The 20784-nt window shown below is 40.3% G+C and overlaps 2 protein-coding genes and 1 long non-coding RNA gene across 6 annotated transcripts in view; 1 reads left to right on the forward strand and 2 right to left on the reverse strand.

The window, feature by feature from the left end:
- LOC143903425 (uncharacterized) overlaps positions 1-1824 on the reverse strand; it is a 38815-nt gene extending 36991 nt beyond the window's left edge. The window contains exons 1-2 of the long non-coding RNA XR_013258714.1: positions 1787-1824; positions 1576-1640 (exon numbers count right to left, since the gene is read on the reverse strand). This is a non-coding gene — a long non-coding RNA (uncharacterized LOC143903425). The remainder of the gene's footprint in view (positions 1-1575; positions 1641-1786) is intronic.
- The window catches only part of Ror (tyrosine-protein kinase transmembrane receptor Ror), a 254960-nt gene that overhangs the window by 174298 nt on the left and 59878 nt on the right, over positions 1-20784 (reverse strand). The window lies entirely within an intron of this gene.
- The window catches only part of LOC143903456 (uncharacterized), a 35967-nt gene continuing 17487 nt past the window's right edge, over positions 2305-20784 (forward strand). Inside the window, exons 1-3 of one of the 3 annotated variants that reach the window (XM_077417042.1) lie at positions 2305-2700; positions 13204-13261; positions 13411-15651. In XM_077417042.1, coding sequence (XP_077273168.1) covers positions 15483-15651 — 169 coding nt within the window. In that variant the 5' untranslated portion in view covers positions 2305-2700; positions 13204-13261; positions 13411-15482. Of the gene's footprint in view, positions 2701-13203; positions 13262-13410; positions 15652-19505 lie in introns of those variants that run through there. The other 2 variants (XM_077417043.1, XM_077417044.1) reach the window with 2 other exon arrangements.

Genomic DNA, 20784 nt, shown 5'->3' on the forward strand with positions numbered 1-20784 from the left:
TATCATCACTGTGGAATAAGTCGCGACGAGACGGGATAGGTCGCTTATTTTCTTGCGCGATCGCACGGAAATCCACGCAGATGATCCATTCGTCACTGAGTCGGAGTCTCCATGGATTTAGCCTCGGATGTAGGCCGCGCAGTAACACGCGGATATGCGCGCGAATCGCAGTTGGAGTGAATCCTCCTCGGTCGGAGATACGATATTTAGATTCTACCGTAGTGCGGGAGGCCAGGACAGAAGAACGGAGGGAGAAGGTGCGACAGGTGCGTTCAGATACGTGTAGCCAGAGGATGCGTGGAAATATGTCACGCGCCTAAATCGAGATCACCGCGCAAACTCTAGCCAAACGGTCGAGCGATCTTGAATCTCTTTTTGGAGAGCCCGTGGTATTTTATTTAGCCAAACGTGGAAAACGCAGTGTCGGCCCGGGCCAGGTATATAGAAGTCCGAAGCGCAGAACCGCAATCGCGGGAATCGCCTCTGCGAGCCTCTCCATGCGACGCGATGCGAATCACGGAAATAACGCAAACTGCATATAAAACAAAACCCGCATCTGCATGCATGATGCCTTTTGGATTGAGAATTGATGTATTTTTCTCGGACCGTTTGGTGAAGTGAAAATGATCGCTGGTATAAAATAAAGACTGCAGTTTTAACAGTAGTAACTGCGATGCGACAGAATTAATATTTAGAACATGCATAATTTTTTACATGTTTCTCAGACTTCAACAATAATGATTTATCACGTTGTCTATCAATGATCTCGCAATTTGTACGTAATCAAATGCTGTTGCACGATCGAGCGTTGCAGTAAACGTGAACGCATATAAAGGAAACATAAACAAACTACAGGCCACCGCAGCGTTTCGTCTTTAAAATTGGAACGTATACATTATATTTTCATTATTCGAGTCTGGAACAGTACCAAAGATTGATTAGATCATTGGATCGTTAATAAATGCGCGACACAGTCGAAGATAAACGTTTGCGAATTGGGCGAATTGTCCCCCGGTCATTCATAAGTTTATGGTGCGTGAAACGCGCAGCGGGAGTTTGCATAGCGTGCGTGCCTTTCCGCATCTTTTATAACCATAAGTCAGCCGCGACATTTACGATACTTTAACGTATAAAATTGCGGAGGCCATTAAAAAAAGGGCGGCTACCGTCGCAAACCGCGCACACGAAAAAACGATTCGCTGACGGTCCGATCTTGATCATTGTGATTTAATCTTCTGCATAAGGAATATGTGAATAAACTCAAAAGTTGATTGCTTTACCTTAAAATCGGATTAGAATTAATGTTAATTTAATAGGAACATGATTGCTAATTAAAGTAAAATTAAATTTAAAATTATTAGTCTACTTTTCTGCCATAAAGATTACGGTTTCACTTAATATCCAAGAAAGTAATTTATTAGTTTTTACTTCTGTAAGCTTATTCTATTTTCTACATTTAATAAACTTCGTTACTTGTGTGTGTGCGCCTTAATATTCTAACTTCCCTTTACATCACTGCACTGTTAACTTCGTTGATGCAAAGAAAACTTTAAAAATAAATAGTGGAAAACGCACCGCAAGCTGATTTCAATCTCACTGCTCCACTTTGTCTTCAAAACCATCTTCCTCGTTCTTCGTACCTATAAACCGTTCTCCGATTACCGGTCGACTCATAATCTGTCATCGAACTGATCAACAACCACACTTCGATAGTATCTACCGTATGTTTAAATACCGATCTATAAACCTGATTTAAGCGATCGCGCTCCAGGAATAAGTCGCTCACCTCAGACAGACAAGCTACGCCCATGGCGGAAGACGGCATGTGCGTTGAAAGCCGCAGGAGGAAAAGCGGTAGGAGAAGACCTAGAGAGAGAGAAATAGAGAGGGAGAGAAAGAGAAGGAAAACGGCGTTCATCGTTTCTAGGGTAATTTTAGATCGGTAAGATAGCGCCTGCGGTTCGTAAGAGAGAAAGAGACGGAGAAGAAGCTGGCGTGAAGAAGAAGGATGGGACGAGACCAAGAAGAGAGAGAGAGAGAGAGAGAGAGAGAGAGAGAGAGAGAGAGAGAGAGAGAGAGAGAGAGAGAGAGCTCTCGAGGTGGGAGAGCAGCACCACCGGAAAACGTCGAGGAGAGAAAGAGAGAGAGTTGAGACGGGTCACGAAGCGTTTACGAAAGCGGGAATGAAAGACAAAGAGAAGAAGGGAAAAACATGAAAGGTGCGAGAAAGAGGGCAAGGGAGGGCGCGGAGAAAACTGCGGACAACAGAGTGAGAGAGAACGGGGAAAGAAGAGAGGCGGTGGGCCGGTGAGGCGAAAGAGAGAAAGATGAAGAGAAGTAGAGAAGGAGGTAGACTTCGGGTGCGAGCAGTCTACTCGAACGCAGTAATGCCGACCAGCTCCAACCGGGTGCCGCCAAATCGAACCCCGGTTCGAATTCCGCACGGCCGTGGCCGCGGAAAAAAACAAGAGGAATCAAAGGAGAAAGAGGAGGAAGAGGAGAAGGAAAAGAACGAGGAGGACTGTGGAGGAGAGGAAGATAACGGCGACGAAGACAACGGCAACGACGACGACGACGACGATCACGACGATCGCAACGATCACCACGACGATCACCACGACGACGACGACGACGACGAGCACGACGGGGAATGCGAATAAAAAGAAGTCGCGAAGGTGGAAGAGGAAGAAGAAGAAAAAGGTATGTGCCAAAGAAACTTCCTGTCTTCCTGTATGGATGTGAAGAAAAGCGAGAGTCAAACTTGATTTGACGTGACATAACGAAGCTTAGGGGAAAAAGGGTGGCGTGAGAAGCTTTTACACCCGAAAAAGGAAGAACGGGAAGAAGGCAAGGATGCGATGACAGCCAGATGGGTTGCTGTCGCGATCCCCTGGTTGAAAAAATGTTCAAATGTGCCTTTTGCTAATCTGATGGCTATACTAAGAAAAGAACGTTGCGGTTATTGGTGTATTTTTGTGATTTTTGTTTAGTTAAGCTTAATAGTGTGGTGACATATTAGATTGCTAACATCTGATTTCACCGGCATCGCTTTATCTTTAGCATAAATATTTTTTTCTGGGACGAGAAATAGGAACTAGAAATAGGGAGAAAAAAAGAGAGAGAAGAAAAATATCATGAAATAAAATAAAATTTAATCAATAAAACTAATCTTAATGTAATTAATACAGCAATCAGCAACTACTGGATAGATCTTTCGTAACAATCACTATCGAAATAATTAGCACGTATTTATGATAAATGAAGAAATAAACGCTCGTTAATGTAACCAGATAAACCACATGGCGATTTTCCGATATCCCGAAATATTTCAATCAAGAACGCGCACTGTTCACAACGACGTCCATTCATCTATTTTTCCTCGTGGATATTTCTTACGTGTCCGGCACATTTCTAGTGAAAAATCAGCATAGAAAAAGTGTGGAAGTCGAGACATGTGGAGTTCGAAGAAATTGGAAAAGCGACGGTCTCCGGGACCAAGAATGCCCGCTGAAGAATGTTTCCCGCTGCATCGTCTGCTACAGTTTTCACGACGTCGGTCGCGGTTTTACGATGTTCTATTAGAATCGAAGAGCGCGCGTTCTACTCCGCGCTGCTACGGCGCAAGAAAAAGACAGGCGAGGCGAGGCAATAAAGCGGACAGAACCAAGAAAACTCAGAGTTATCTCGGCGTAAAGAGAAAGAAAAATAACCGATCTCCGATCTCTCGTTCGGTTTCGGAAACGTGCCCGAAGATACGCGCCGATATAAAGAATTTCTGCGGCAGGAACGAACGATAGAGAAAATAACGACGCGGACAAGAGATAAAATCACGTTACAGACACAAACTGATTCTTAAAAATTAGAAATGTCTGCGCCAGTTACGGTGTCTAAAAGGGACGAAAGAGAGAAAGGGGAGAGAGAAGAGTAGATATTATTGTGCAATGTGCCGGTAATTTCGCAGCTTTTCGCTGGTAGGAAATTACGATCGCAAAAGCGCTATAAAATGTCACGAGCATTCGGAAAGGGGGATACTGTACCACACTGCTTGTAAAATATAAAAAAGTTAAATTGAAAGTATTAGAGAAATGTCAATATCACGAGCTTTAGGCAAATTAAAAATCTCAAATTGAAACAAAAATTAATTAATTACTTTATTAATTTGAGTTCTCTTTTTTAAAGAACAATTTTTTCCAACACAAACCCCATCAGCCATTTGAGGATTGTCAGAGGCACTCGCTAAAACTTTTCGCCGGTTTTCTCTCGCCGCTATATATATCCAGGTGTTTATATTACCGGCGCAATGGAGGCTTGGTGTTGGGAGTGCGGACGCGGCTTTTCTTTTGTTCTGTTCAGGATTACCGTCTGCCTATCGCAAACGCAGTTTATTCGGGAATTTGTCACTAGAGAGTAATTTCCTTTTCCCCTTCACTTCATCGTAACCTTTTAAATAACGTACCAAAGTAATATACATATGACGAAAAAAGTATCATAATCTCATAAATTTACCACTCTCTCAATAATTTATAAAAATCGAATATTCTTTCTCGCGAGCAAATTATTTTTTCGTTTTGCCATTTGTCTTCGATTTTCTCGAAGAAATGAGGTCCAGGGCGTAAAATTTAAATGCGCGGGAAGGAAAGGGAACATGAAAAGTGTGTTGCGAATCGTGTGAATATACGAGCATATTATAGAATAAAGATAGGTACCGTAAAGAAAAGGGCCCAAGTTGGTCGCGTCAAATTGCGCGTGCATTTATCAACTGTCCTGCGTGGAAGTGGACATTGAGACATTTGCTCGCGAGAACCGGAACAGTAACAGCGTCTCCCGTAAAAGTACATCTTCTCCGTTAGTCGCCTCGCTGCGTTTTATTGCCCGACCCTTTTATCGCGCTATCCGCCGCAGCGACTACGTTGAGTACAATTAGAATCTTTCTTTCCCCCTCGTCGCAAAATCGAGTTTCGCCGTAATGTGGCCGACGTTCGTTTCGTGCTCCACTTAATCCTTTCATTTTTCTTCCCGGCAGTCTTTGATTGCAAGGCAGAGAACTAGCATCTCGCGGTAGAAAGGTAGACAAAACGCAATATCAGCGAATTTTCGCAACGACAATAAAAAGATTTTTCAATACTTCTCTTTGGCACTGATATCTACTTATGATGTCTTAAAAAATAATAAATGTAATGTTTCTATAATAACGAATTAATATTAAATTTGGCAAGATTAGCAAATTTAATTTTAAATTGTATTGTTAAAATTATAGAAAGAAAGTATTTTTTCAAATATAAAAATTATTCTGAATCACTCTGTAATACATAAATATCAATAAATAAGTTTAAGCGATTGAAGACCTCAAAAGAAAACGTTCTTTCTGCGAGGAACTGTTGCCATTATGAGTCAGACAACTGATGTAGACATTTAAGTAGTCACGCTTGGGATTGTTCGGACATAAACGACGCGCTACGGTGCAACGTTTCGTGTCAAGCACAACGGAGATACAATGTCGTAACGATAAAATCTCCTTATGATCATCCTACGAGCGTCATGGTGAATTCGTAGGACCAACATTCGTAAATCCGCACTTCGTAAACCGTTTCCGAAGCTGCTGTGCGCGACCGCAAACAGTAAACGCGACAGTAAATGCGAGAATATCAAAGAAATTTATTTCGCGACACGTAAGAGCAGCGCGTGCAGCGTGTGCAGCATAAAAACGCGAGTTTCTTTGAAAACTTCGTCGAACGATCATGAATAGAACTCTTTCGAGAGGTACACTAAACCCGAAAAGTTTCAAATCTCTGTGAAGAAAATCTTCACAACTTTGCAGCTGCGATATAATATTATATAGTATAACAACGCTTTAGCTTTTCTAACAGACTTTTAAACCAATTTGAAGCAGACTTTTTTATATTGATGTTTTAAAAAAGATTCGCAATTTCATACAAGCGGCTGACAATGAGAATAAGTGGCTTAAATTAAAGCTATTGTGACTGAAATTCATGTTTCGCTTCTTCGAACTTTCAAGCTCGTGGCTCGATTGCTAAGATGCTTAACGCTGAATATTAAAAAGTCTACTCTTTTCTTGCCTTGTGGAGATGTGTCTGGAAACTTTTTGAAGTACAAGTATCTATTCCCAGCGGCCCGACCAATTGGCTGACTACGAGGTGTTTACACGCTGCGCGCTGTCAGGCTACGTTCATGTACGGGATGCCCCGGGAGTTATTTCTGTCGCGAAGAGTAGCGTGCCTATGAAATTCCGGATTGTCGTGAGAGTATACCACGTGGGAGCTCTCGAGCTCTCTCTTTCTTGCCGACGATCAAGTTTTCATCGCCGCAATCCGAGTCCGGTCCGGAGCGATCGTTCATCCCGAGCACGAAAATGCCGTGTAAAAGCTTTTTTCCTTCACGCCAACCAATCTGTCGGCCGTCGACCGTAATAACGAGCGGCTGACGATGAATTAATCGTCGATGGTGGTGTTACGAGCCGGTCGATGATTCATTTCTAACTCGGCCGATTGTCCGTTTTTCTTGGAGTCTTTCCCTGCTCCATCAGGCCGTTGACAGGTCGGACGTACACTCGAAAAATCAGTCGGGCAAGTCGCATAGAGCAGCGAAGGCTGCCTGGACCGTTTCGCGAGCGACTTATTTTTACGCACTTTCGACCACGTTGCGACCGCGAGAAGTCATTAAAAATGAATGAAACTCGATAGAATCGTTCGACATCGTTCGGATTACAAATAATTTAGCGGAAGAAAAATGTAAAAGTTTGAGTGGTTACTTTTCGGTGAGAAATCGTTGTTGTGCTGTGTCATACATTTGCTACTGCATCACTATTGTATAGTTGCGAGACAAATAGTGAAAACTGTATGAATGTCAAATATTTCCAAGGAAGACGGATTACAAAGATATACGCTTACACTTCAAGAATGAAAAAGAAATATAAATGGACAAGAAAACAAGTTTGAGACAAGTATTGTATCTCTGCAGGGGCAAAGAACTCAACGCTGAAAGTTACAAATGACAAATAGTGATTTTTATGTTAAAAAAAAAAGTTGACTCGAAATTCTTCAAGAGATCTGTCAAATATTTTGCAACGAATCCTAAATAATGTCAAATCCGTGACACTACCGTAAATGCGTAAAAGGGATTCGGCGCACATCTGAGAGAAACACGTTGCGGTCGACACGTCGAAATGATTCATGAGTCACCGCGAAGACGTACGATCCGAGGGGATCCACGGCTGTGTCCTCGCGCCAGCGGAGGTAACTCGCTTTCAAGGGCAAAACGATAGCATCGCAACCATCGCAACCCAAGTTTAAATTGGAGGGTCGGCCGTTTAAGATTCAGTTCCATAAACTTGAAAGTTATTCAGTCCCACTTCCAAGATGGAAGGCGAATCGAGGAAAGCCGAACGCGGGAAAGAGGGAGCGGGCCATGAGGGGGAAGAACAGCGAACTTCCGAAGACGAGGCTTACGAAAGCTTGACGCTGCAATTAGGCAAGCATTTTCGATTGAATTCAATTAGCCGCGTCCGTGGCCTTGTCGCGAATTCGGATTGCCTTCTGCGGAGTGACTTCTGCGCGCACAGCGAGACTTGGCTTTGTATTGTATTCCCGACATTTCCTAAAGTATACCGGAATTGCAAATGGAGACCATCTCGTTAGCATTCCTCGTGAGGCATCTAAGTACATCTCCCGCTTCATTTTATTACTATTATTAGACATTCCTGCCCAAAGAGGGTAACCTGACCGTGTCCCATGTGACTTCTTTTATTACGCACGTTTTACATTCATTCGTTTAATATCCTGCGGTGAGAAGTACAACATTTGCATAATTTATGTACGGATATAACTTGTTGCCGAACCATTAATTCTGTTACAAGGGCCAACTTGTAAAAATATTTTCTTATAAAAAATTTGTTTTCTAAATAATATGAGTCATTAATAAATTATAATTTTTATAAAAGGTAATTTTCGGATAATTTTTTGCTCTTTTTTTAACGTAACTGTGTAACTTTTACACTTTAATTGTGATTAATAAAACTTTTTTCAAAAATTGCTAATGATCCAGATGTTTTTTAAGTATTATTATTATACATTACAATACATTTCTTCTGTGCTAAATTTAGAGTCAAGATGTTATTGACATTAACAAAAATGAGTCCTCATCTAAACCTTGATACGCTCGCCATTTTTAGCCAGAGGCGAAATATCGATGAAACATGTCGCATTATGAATAAATGAAGCGCACACGAGGCATCTCGCTTAATTGGACACGACTGGTTTTGAATGAAAAGCTCGAGAATGGTGCCCGGCATCCACGTCGAGACCATTCTCTTCGTTACGTTCGACATGTTTTCCATCGATGACGGATATATCGGGGTCTCGTTGTTCGCCCTCGAGCAGAATTTTGCAGTAAAAAAGAAAAAAATGCGACGGAACTTGACGAGCAATAATTAAAACTGGTGAATCGTACGCCGGGAAACGATCCGGTTAACGATTGCGTTCGAAAAATTAAATCTTCGTGTCGCATCCGCGCGAGCAACTTGCATCCGGTGCACGCTACCCGCGACCGCCTGTAAATCATTCGCAACGTGCATTCGAAACCACACAGTGTACACGCATTTCCGCGCGGCACTTACGCATTGCGAGACGCGCCGCAACGAGAAGCCGCGACGATGCACGTGTTAACGTCATGCCGGTAAATGCGTCGGCGACACGTGTCGCGCATGTAATCCATGGGCCCGCCGTTGTCTCGACTGTATGTCATCAACGCCATCGACATGTTCTACACTACAGAGTGTTCCCGGGTGTTAATCACCATCTCTTTAAGCTATACATGTTCTTTAACAAATATACAAACTGAATGTCTGTTTAAGGTAAACTTAACGTTAAAATAAAGTTTGATAAGTTCACAACTGATGTGTAATATCTTTATCAATATAATAAGATTAATAAGTAATAATTACTACTTTTGTGTAATGTCTTTGTAATTAATTTTTATGTTATAATTAATAAATAAATTTTAAAATAAATTTGTTTCGAAAATGTAAAGTTAAATTGAATGATTGATATTCACAAAGACATTAATTAGAACTTCTGTAATAAAATACCGAATTAATATTTGCGAGCTTTTTATTAATATTATAATAGCTATTTTGTTAACTATTTCCAATTTTAATAGCTAATAAACGAATTCTTTTCAACGTTAAAAAGTTTATATATTAAACAAACTCAATATACCGAAACAAACTTTAATATCTTGATTATCTTCTAGAAAATAACAATAATGTACGATTACGTATGACCATTACGGAAGACAAACAGAATGGAGGTTTTATTTTAGCTTCATTTTAAACAGTGGGGCAATGTATTCATAAATGAAGCGATTCCCTTTAACATGGTATACGAAAAAGCACGACGTCGACGGCCCAAATCATTTCGCGATCAGAAATCCGTCATCGCTTCGCTTAATAATAACACGCCCCGTCATCGATTCCATTCCAACGCGGCCGATCATTCGGATCGAGGTTTCGAATCACGGGGGGTCTGGCTCGTGTCGACCTTCGAGCGTAACGCCGCGTTACGCCGAAAGCCGAAAGTAACCCGTCCGGAAATCGTTAAAATTGTGCACGCGCCGGCTGGCCGATAACGTCCCGATCTCGCACTTCACGGTGTAAATTCGATTTTCGCACGAACGTCACGGCCGCTGCACCGCTTACGTTTCACGCCACGCAGATACGCTTGATGCGAGAGAGGGCCGGACCGGTTTTGGACGCAGCATCATCATTGCGTGAGTTGGATACCAAAAGTCAAAGTCCTGAACGTGTTACGTGACGCACAAAAAATTTTTTCAAAATAATATAAAAAATATCTTTCGGCACTTGATACGTTTAGCATCAAGATATATAAATTTAAATGATAATGCAGCAGCGTGCAGCTATATCCCGCATTAATAACTAACTGCATGGATGTGTGTGCGCGCGCGCGCGCGCGCGTGTGTGTGTGTGTGTGTGTGTGTGTGTGTGTGTGTGTGTGTGTGTATATATATATATATATATATATATATATATATATATATATATATATACTAAAAATCGCGGTTTTTGATTATTTGGTATTAACGCAGCCATCGTATTACGTGTCGAGACCCATGTCTGGTTTACGTCGGGGATTATATCGGTATATTGATATACGCGTAATACGTGGTTGCTAAACGCGTATCCGTCGAACAAGACCGGAAATCGTTAAAATTACGCGGCCACCAGGTGGCTAATAAGTAGTATAACACTTCACGCATATATAAGAGCGAACTTCTGAAAAAAGCACTTCGTATCAAGTCTATTCTAATCGCAAGTATAGAAAGATGAGAAAAATTGTTTCGAATAATAAAACAGTAACATAAATATATTACATTCACATATAAAGTTTCTCAGTTTGTACTATCTCATATATTTTTGACATAAAGTACTGTACATCCAAAATATTTTATTAAAATCTTTTAAATCGTCACTACTTTTCTTCGATAAAATTCAATATTTAATTCATTTCTCCAAGCAATAAATTGAAAGATGCGGTTGCATAATAAAGTTTACGCTATATTACGTATATTTGGCGACGGGTATTCTTCCGCAAAGCATTAAGAGAATAACATATATTGCCGAAGAGATGACGCCAACGTACCAAAGAGTTAAAAGCTGATGGGCGAATATATATTTCGTCTTAACACCGTGCGAAGTGCGAGCGTGGCAACAGAGAGGATGAGAGAAAGACGTCCTCATTAATCCTTCCGGCTTTATCCGGTCGCGCTGGCACGTATCTTGAAGGTCCTCCCAAGAGTTGTGATAAATGTCATGCAAATGCGCGCCTCTTAACGAGCCTTAAGTTTTTGCCCGGCAGCGCGAAAACTTTCGTATACTGCTGAAGTTCACGTTACAAAGAAGATACATCGCCCCGCCATTCTGTCGCGTCGTCACGCTTAAAAGAGCGTAATTGTTGCACGCTGTAACTTCTGGTCTCTCTTACATCTCGTTGGCGCGCGTTTCGCATCAAAGACCTCGTGTCCTACCTCATTAGAACAACTCACGTCGACGGAGCGTTTCATAAACGTTTTATTTTGCAAAAGCTACGCCGACCGGCACTTTGCATGCGACACGTTTGTTTATAAATATAAGCAGTATCATCTGGCATTTGCGCTCCTGAGAAATTCATTAATCATCCGTAGGATACAAGTAAAATTAGTGATTAATAAAATAAATTTAATTAAGCGGAATTGATCTGTTTGTAGCGATGAAAAGTATAATTAATTCTCAATAATTACGACCAAATTTTCAATAGATCAATTTAATTCTGTCAAATAAATAGCAATAATAATTTATCAACATAAATGGACAATAAAATCTCAAAATATAGATATATTTATTCTACTTTGGTTCGTCGAAATATTCGATAGTATGACAGTATGACATATATGTCATAAATATAATTTAATTACAGTTAAATTAATGTGCGCTGATATTTTAGAGAGAGATTGTTACAAAAATACTCGATAAATATAATGAGAATCTGATCATTTTCGTGCAATGTTAAATAAAAACAGAAATGAATTTTCTTTACATAGACTCTTTGATATGTAATTCGTTTCGTAAGTAATTTTCGTCGGCAAATACAACGTTAATTTTCGTGCTAGACATGAGCCATGAATCATGCCTCACCTGCTACTTGGAATGCGTTCAAATCGAATATTTGTTCTAAGCACGCATATAGACTTGTCTCTCTATCAAGACACTATTTTTACTACTCTGATTTCGCAATTTTCGTATATTTATACATTTTCGCGCGATTTTATCTCTTTTAGTATGATACCATAGTATAAGAGAAAAGTTCCTCCTTTGTCATTTACCTTTTTATCATTTTCTGTCGACGTTAATTAAAGAATCAACTTCATCAAGAAAGTCCGCAGACGTATGACGAAGCGTAAAGTTTTCACTCTTTTTCTAATTATCGCGTAAGGTAACCCAGAGATAATTACAAGTTTCTAATGCAAACACGAGGGAATCGTTATTTATGCAGCAATTAAGATCATTGCAAAAAGCTAGCTGAATGTATGAGAAAAATTTATTTCTTTTTTATCTTTTCTCTTCTATATATACATTCAACATTTTTAATATATTCGTGGTATTCCGGTCTGTGTGACACATTATATATATATATATATATATATATATATATATATATATATATATATATATCAAGTTTCAAGTTTCAAGTTTATAAGGATCTAAATTCAGAAAAATATTAAAACTTTAACAGAATCGTACTTACATTTCTCGCTGTAAAATATACATTTTATGTTCCAACATACTGTTACAACCTTTAATTCGTTGATTAATTCTTCTTTTTCATGAAATTGTTTTATTTTATTTTTAATTTCGACAGCAGAAGCTTCTAAATATTCACAAATACATTTTCTGTAGAATATATGATAAATTTCTATTTCTTCTATATATTTTTCTCTCCCTGCTCTTTGTCGCTCTTTATGTATGTTTTCGGAACAAGACAACAATAGGTTCGAGAATACACACCTGCTTTACTGTGATGTCCTCTTTGATGTCATTCCCTAGACTTTGAGTCTTAAGAAACGCGCGAGAATGAGAGAGAAATAGAAAAAATGGCCAAAAAAAGTTTCTTTCAAAGCGGATACTCGCTTCCTCCTTCACATAAGAGCAAAATATGTTTTGCCATTCCGCGCATTTACTCGAACACGCGTATCGGATACTCCGCGTTCTACGACACGTGAAGCAATCCTCTAAGCGAAGCTGTCGGAGAAGGTTTTAATCACGTACAATATCTTGTAAGACTTCGTTCACTCAAAAATCCTTCGTGACTAATTTCGCCATCGAAATCTCGCTCGGAAAATAAAACCTTCATTCGCGATGGTTCTTAACGATATCGATCAATTTCGATGTTGAGGTCAAATGGGTTTTTACTACGTTTTATCAATTTCTATTTAAGAGCAAATATTCTATTTTTGCAACAGTAAAACAGTCTATGACTGATAAAAATCGAATTACGGGTTATTTGGAAACAATGAGATATTCATTGATTATTCTGAATATATTTTCGTCACAGAAAAATCTAAATGCATAGTATATATAAAAATGTATTATATGATTTTATTACACGTGATTTCTAATATAGATATTTGTTTCAGATCACCGACGATAGGAATGACAGGAGCAATCACTGGGAACTTTATTCGACAACTAAAGGTCAGAGAATGCATATAGAATTGACAGATAAAAACGCTGTGAAATTCATGAAGTCGACTAGTAATCGCATCAAATACTTTATTCTTACGGTATATGTATCATTAACCGTTTCGTGTCACTTTTCTTCTAACTTTAATGCATTTTTCAAGGACCAGCGATTCTGTTCGAGCGACGCAAAGACATCACGCATCATCGTGGATAATCGCCCCGTAATAACTGCGAAGCATTACGTATCGCAACCACTCACCGTTCTCGCGAGGGCAGTTTTTGCACGGACGCATCCCACCGGATAGAAAAGAGGCTAGATACTAGAAGCTAGAAGTTTAAGCCGCAACTTTAAATCCCTCGTGAATAATCGCCGGCGTCCTAGGGGCGAGAATCTCGACATTCATAACGGCGCGCGGTAGTCGGCCGATGACTGCCGCAGCCGGCCGAAAGATTGCAGAAAATCCGCCCGGGCGACGAGATAAATTCCCTTGCGTGTGCCGCGTGGACGTGCAAAACAAATTAAAAGAAAGGGAAACAAAAAGAGAGAGAGAGAGAGGGGGGAGAAAAATAAAAAACGCAAAAACGGAGCTTGAAAGTGCAAGAGGTGGTCGCCCAAGCATGCTGATAAACGCTGAGTAATGGGGACGCAAATTACGTGCGAGGAATACCGCGTGAGAAATGAGTGTCCGATGCAAATTCTTCTGGCCGCGAGGGCGACGCGGCGACCGGTATTGCCGGATACCGTAACTTCGTCTAAACGATTCATCGCGACCGCGTGGACCGAGGATAGGTCCGCGAAGCAAGCCGACCGTCCTTCGCAGTCTCCGTGACGGTCTCCGGGAAGAGAAACGTAATCCTGGAGGAATTAGCCAATTAGTACTGCTGGTAGAGGATCTACGCTAAGTTAATACAACGACGTATCCGCACACAACGGAGATCACAGGCAGATTATGTTGCTCGGCAACGTCGATAGCTCCCAATTCTGTGTTCGCTGGTGGACCGAGATATATAATCCGCGGAATATAACAACGCGTTATAACCTTCTTGAAACGTATACGGAATTTTAGACGGATTACTTCCCGGTAACTCCAATGGCTTTTAACCCTGATTCCGCGATGCAACAGCGTGGTGATATTAGATCTGTATAGACTGCGTGAGATATCACGAGTCAGCGTGTATGTACAAACTTCGCGGTACTACAAACCAGCATATATGTATAGTCTTCACAATAGAGAGTGACTCGACAAGTAAGGTATCTATTCGGTTTCTCCGGCATCAATTACACCTCGCTTCCCCGGGTTTGTTCCCGGGATTGACGCAGACTCGTCGCCGAAGTGACTGTGCGATTATTCGAGGAACATACGCTCGGCTTTAAACGGAGGAAGTATGGCTTCGCGCCGTGTCATTCTCGAGATCCGGCATATCGGCGCAAGTGCGCACCTTTAATCCTTTTCAGTGCAGAGTTATTATAACACTAATGATATAAATATTACAATTTAAAAACTAATTTCCTCTTATTGAAGTAGTTAATACAAGACTAAGATATATATAGCTGGCTAGAAATAATTTCTCGGTCGAAAGTAAGATCTAATAGAAAAGAGAATTCACAGTGCCAGTTTTTATAATAACATAAATAAAAGTAATATAAAAAATATCTTCAAACAATATAATTTTACGGATTATATATATACTATACAAATATTAATACTAAAAATTCCTTAAGTTATCATTAAATGGCAGAAAGTGATTATACATTCAATATGATAAGATCTATCATGGAATAAGCCACCTGAAGAAAGTGCGAATGCTTCAAAGTAAGATATTTCGTAGTGTAACATATATATGTATTAAAGAATTAAGATAAACACTTCGAAACGAATCTTCGGATTTGCCTACGCGATAGAAAGAACGTCGAGTGCGGTCAAGTCGTATTTGCGTTCGCCAAGTCTGGCAAGCGCGAAAGCTTTGTGCTCAGAACTTTCTTCGAGTAAGGCCGAATATCAAACGGAAGATCAAATAGTTACCAGGAACGGGAGTATATCTCGCGAAAGTTTCTCGAGAGAAGGGAGGGAACAAGGGAGTCGCGTGTTGCTCTCCTCTCGAGAGGCCGCGCGCGAGGCGCAGCCGATCATCGCGGACAATCGGTCACTCGTCGCGACCCGCTCTTTGTGATACACCACGCGCCATACCGTTCGCGGAAGAGGAAGAAAACAAGTGGCACAAGAGGAAAAGGATGATGGCGGGGACGGGGGTTGGCGGTGTCGGGATGCTGAGGACCAGGCGGCGAGACGTCAGCGTTAAGCCAAATAGAAAACTCGACCGGAAGTCATCGAGGGGGATGATTTACGAGAACGAGGAGCTCAGACTGAGGACCATTCACATCAATGCCGAGGTGGAGCAAGGTAAAGGGAAGGGGACTGAAGGGAGAGCGCGGGGATTTTTCGATGAATCGAAGGTGAAAGAGATCTCTCGCGACGGTTTGCGAATATGTCGTTTCGAAAAGACGCAATAATGCCGCGATTACTCTTCCTTTCCTTCGATTTGATCGTGCCCGGTTAATGAGAACGTTCGCGATGGACGAGCGGGATAGAATAATTTTCAATGTACGAAAAGTCGAAAAAAAAGTTGTTTCCAACTTTTCTCTTATTTCTTTCGACGAACAACTACGTGCATTGAATTTAGTGTCTAGAATTTTGCTATAAAAAATTAAGTTAAACAAATGAGACTATTATACTGAACTTTCTCGTATATCTTATTAGAGTATAACGCTGTTATTTATCCAGCTTATTTATTATTTACATTGTTTCATTTTTTTTTCCTCTCGTCCAGCAGAATATTTTAAGCAAATTTTATTAACGCAGTTGCTCTGAACGCCGCTGTTTGAATTATTAATTTGCCGTTATAGATGATTCACACTCGGGGGCCAAATTAATTTCGCAGGGACTTCCATTACGCGTTAGTGGCAGGCCAGACCAACTAATAATGTTAAATATTTGATCCTCTAGAGTATGACTGCGCCAAAGCAATCAAGGATTAATTTAACTACCGTGCTAAAGGAATTTTTGATATGTCATGGAAGAGCGAGAGTTTCAAACTTTTGTTATTCTATTAAACTTAGCAAATATATCGCGATGAAAAAGAAGCTAATACCTTGACGATATACAAAGTTTCATGACGTTTTCAATAAAAAAATTGATCCTAAATTTATCAAAGAATATAAGTCATCAAAATTTAATTCGACCACTCTTGTACAAGTTATCGCTCTTTTTCTGCCTCTCTCTAGAGAGAGCTCTCTTTCTTTCCCCTACAGATACATTGTGGAATTAATTATTTGAGTACTTTTGTGCTTTACGGGCAGATGTTTTAATAAACTCGCTCGGTGCATTGTGTTCTCTGAAATTGGGGAACGTTTTAAATGGACACCATTAATCTCGCGAATCTCACTACCATCCCTTTAATTATAAATTCATCGTCAAACAAAAGGTCAAATACATTTCGTACGCGATAATCACGGAGAATTTTATTGCGCGACTATAGCAGATCTGGTAAATTGCATCGCGCCGCGGTCATCTACAAATAGACACGTGCATACATCAGATTGAAGTCGCCGTACGAACTTGCAGCGAACTATTTTCGAGGTCTGGCTTGCACACGCTGAATTTGTCCAGTCGGGTAAGCGAATAGTACAGTTTCTAGTACCGGCGGTCTCGATACAGCAGACTTGACTCAGTTGCTAAATGCGCCCGAGTGCGCCCGAGATGACGCCAAACGTATTCGTGCTCCATTTTTTCAAAGAAACGTTTGCTTTCATCGTACGATATCACTTTATTTTGACAAGCGGTAAAAGTAGTGTCCTGATAAGTCAAGAGAAAGGAGAGAACTTTACCAGTGATTTGCTGCGACTCAACGTGCGACAACGACGAATCCACGCGACTGATTAAGTTAATTAGTAAATTTATAAATTGAAGAAAGTTAGAAATGAAGTTACAAGTCGAACAATAAGAGTTAATAGGAAAGGATTTAATCGTCTAAAAGTGAAACTCTCGGCCAATTATCGGACTATTGAGGATTCTATAATAATATAGAAAATCTCGCAAGAGTCTGTTGAAATTGACTGCTTATTTAATCGCATTTCTTCAAGGAAGCTCAATTAACAATGGTGGGTATATATATATTATAACTTTTGCCTATTATACCTCGATTATAATTCAGAAATGATATTGAACGGATGTGCCGACTGTGCGAGTGAGTACGACGTTGATGTAAAAAATCTGAATGACGGCGCATGAATCGCGAGTCTGCGTGATTTCCTCGAGATTTATTTACCCGAGGAGCCAAGAAAAGCTTTGTTTTGGCAAAATATTCCGGGGTGGCGTTTGTTCTCTTAGAACTCGGAATCCAGATGTCGACGCTGTACAGACTCCGAAAAGCTCAACGCTAACTTATTCTATTATCCTACGTAATACTGTTGAAACTTGAAACGTCAAACCGATCTCGACCTTTTAGTCTCCCATCATGAAGTAATCAGTAACTCAAAAATTTTGAATTACGTCAACTATTAATAAACGTTTGAATCAAGCATAAATAAATGAGTATATGCTAAAGGTATTACAAGCAATAAATGCGTTACTTTAAAATATCTAATGCTATCAAATAGTAATCAAAATTATTTTATATATAGCTTCTCGTAGCTAACATTATTTTCACAAATATTGTAATAGCTGTATTATTCATTGATGATTTTTTAATTAAAATAGCGGTAAAATTTTAAACGTGCAAATCTATTTATAATATATTATATTATACATATATATATATATATATATATATGTATATATATATAACATTTTTTCAGTACTTTTTTTTAAACATCTTTTTTAAAAATTTTGTTATTATTTATTTCAAAAACTAATTACAAATTTTATATATCATATAGTTACATTTGTATAATTACAAGATAAAAATTAGGAACGGTTTAGGACCACCCAGTACATACAAACAGTAAAAGTATGCTTGACACTCTCGTCGAATCAAGATAGCGTCTCACGAGCTTTTCTTGTCCCTTCCGACGCATTATGCAACCGGATTATCATGGTGCATTCAAGTGGCGTGCGAAGAAAATCCTTCACGATTAGAAAAACTGACAGCACGCCGAGAGGGTTCAAAGTGAGTTGTTGGATCAATCTACCGGTTCTCGGATTCTTTCTTTTCTGTTTCCGTCTCATGCTCGCTCGATGGGAAAACCAGATGCCACCTACGTCAAGCTCGGAGATTATTTTGAGTCCTTTTTCAACCTCTTGATAGATTACATCGCCGCGTGAAGAAACGGCGCCAGTCTAATGAACAATTTATCATCGCCCGAGTTCGCACCGACACCGAATTTCTTCAATATCAAAAATATCGCGCCACTGTCGGACTTCAAAACTGATGATGTTAAACACAAGAACTGACAATGTCACTTTTCATGACAAACGATATTAAATCGTGGAAAATAAATCGTCGAAGGAAGTAGACAAAGCCAAAAATGCGTTTGAAAATGTAATCGCTAAAAAAACCTATGTTTATAATAACATCGTATCGTATAGTTTAAACGGCAATACCATCGACATGTTTAGTGTATGTATGTACATGTGCAGTTTTACAATGAATGCAAACACATAAACTTGAATAATATGTGGACTTGTCAGGGAAAGAGGTCTTTTTCTCGGTCAAAACTATAGCTTTTACGTAATATCGCGGTCAAGGCGGATAATAATATAGCGAAATTTATAAGATCGCCTCCGGCGACGTTTCTAAAATAGCATCAAAAGGTATAATGACGCTGATCAGTGCCGGAACACTTGGGTCAACTAATAGACTTGATGTTAAATGAAATGGAAATTTTTATATATCCGAAAACTTAATAAAAATATTCTGAATTTATATAATGCGTAAATTTTCCCAAAAACTTATATTCCGCATAACATATAAAATTATATTTTTTATTAACAATTAAAAAAAATTAAATTTTATTAATTAGCATTTTACGATCATAACATAATTTCTTGAAATCATAAAATAATACTTTGTCAAAATATTTTTATGTATATTATTCCTCGTGTCAATCAAGAATCCTCTATTTTGAGAAAGAAATGCACGCGCTCCAGCGCGGCGATACACTCCTGGCGTCGCGAGACCACGAGGGACTACAAAGGATTTAAAATAGTCGCGAGGGCGAGAAAGAGAGATAGAGAAAGAGAGACCTGCGTCGGTGGTTTCGTGACGCGCGATGAAGAAGCGGACGAAGAAGAGGTAGCTCGCGGTAGGGATAGAGACTGCCGCAGTGATGTAGCCACGCGTCGACTAGTTTCGCCCGGTGACCCTAAACGGCCGGCACGCTTTTCGCGGCTCGCGGAAACTGTCAAACTCGCGGAGCGCGGGATTCCGGAAGCAGGGGACCAGTCCGGAAGCGGCTCGATGCACCGATGTTCGTCACCGTTCGGAACTTCAAATGTGACATGTCGGGCCTCGGCGTCGCGACGTCGTCGCGCGGAGACGCACATCTGGCGGAGAAGCGCATCTCGGTGTTACGTAACGAGAAAGTGAAAGACGTCGAAACTGAGGATAGAACTGTGACGAAAAGTTTGTAGCTTGTATGAAGTGCGCGGCAAATTCGCGCGAAGAAATATGAGAATGAGTAAGAACATTTGAGGAATCCAAAAACTGTGCTTTGTCATGCTAATAAAAAATATGATCGACCAGTTTTATGGAGATCTTCACTCTGTGACTGTTAGTAGTGGCATCATCGTGTTTTAAACCGACATCCTACTTAAAAATAATACCTCAATTGAATCGCGAGAGCTTTTTTAACAAAAAGGTATACCGCAATTAAAATTAAATCTTAATTATCTTAAATATAATAACATCAGTTTATAATAACATCTGTTATTTGTTATTTCCTTACGCGATATTGAAAAACAAAATATCGCGTTCGCACAGTACGGAACATCGCAGCATGAGAAGTACGTTGTCATGGAAAGCACTCGGCCTGATGGAGAAGAAAAGAGCAGCAAATATTGTTGCGCGATGTCAATGCAGTTAACTGACAGGCTGGTCATGAAAATAAGAACCGGCTACTTCGAGAAACGACTGTTTCCGTTCGCGGGTCTTTCCTGGAATAAGCCCGTGAAGGATGAGGTTATTCAGACGCGCCGTTAACCAGCAACGGCTATTTGTTGATGAAACGCTGATGGATTATTTAATGACTCGATCGACGAAATGACCCCCATCATTCGAGGGCGCGTGACTCCATTAGAGAGACGGGCATGCGTATACGTAGGTAATGCGAATTCGCTGTTGATCTGACGAGGTCACGGTGGGGCCGCGAAACCGGGGGGTCAATCCCCCTCGGTAAGGTTATCACATGAGTGAAGCTCCGTGGCGCGCACAGAAATGGAAGGAGCGGGACACGGGCATGATGCAGAGAAGAGACTCGTGCAGGCCGATGAGACGCGAAGAGAAGGAAAGCTCGTACTCTTCTTCGTCGCGAAATTCTG

Source organism: Temnothorax americanus, unplaced genomic scaffold, assembly GCF_048541705.1.
Source record: "Temnothorax americanus isolate GAGA-0224 unplaced genomic scaffold, ASM4854170v1 Scaffold47, whole genome shotgun sequence".
Taxonomy (NCBI): Eukaryota; Metazoa; Arthropoda; class Insecta; order Hymenoptera; family Formicidae; genus Temnothorax; species Temnothorax americanus.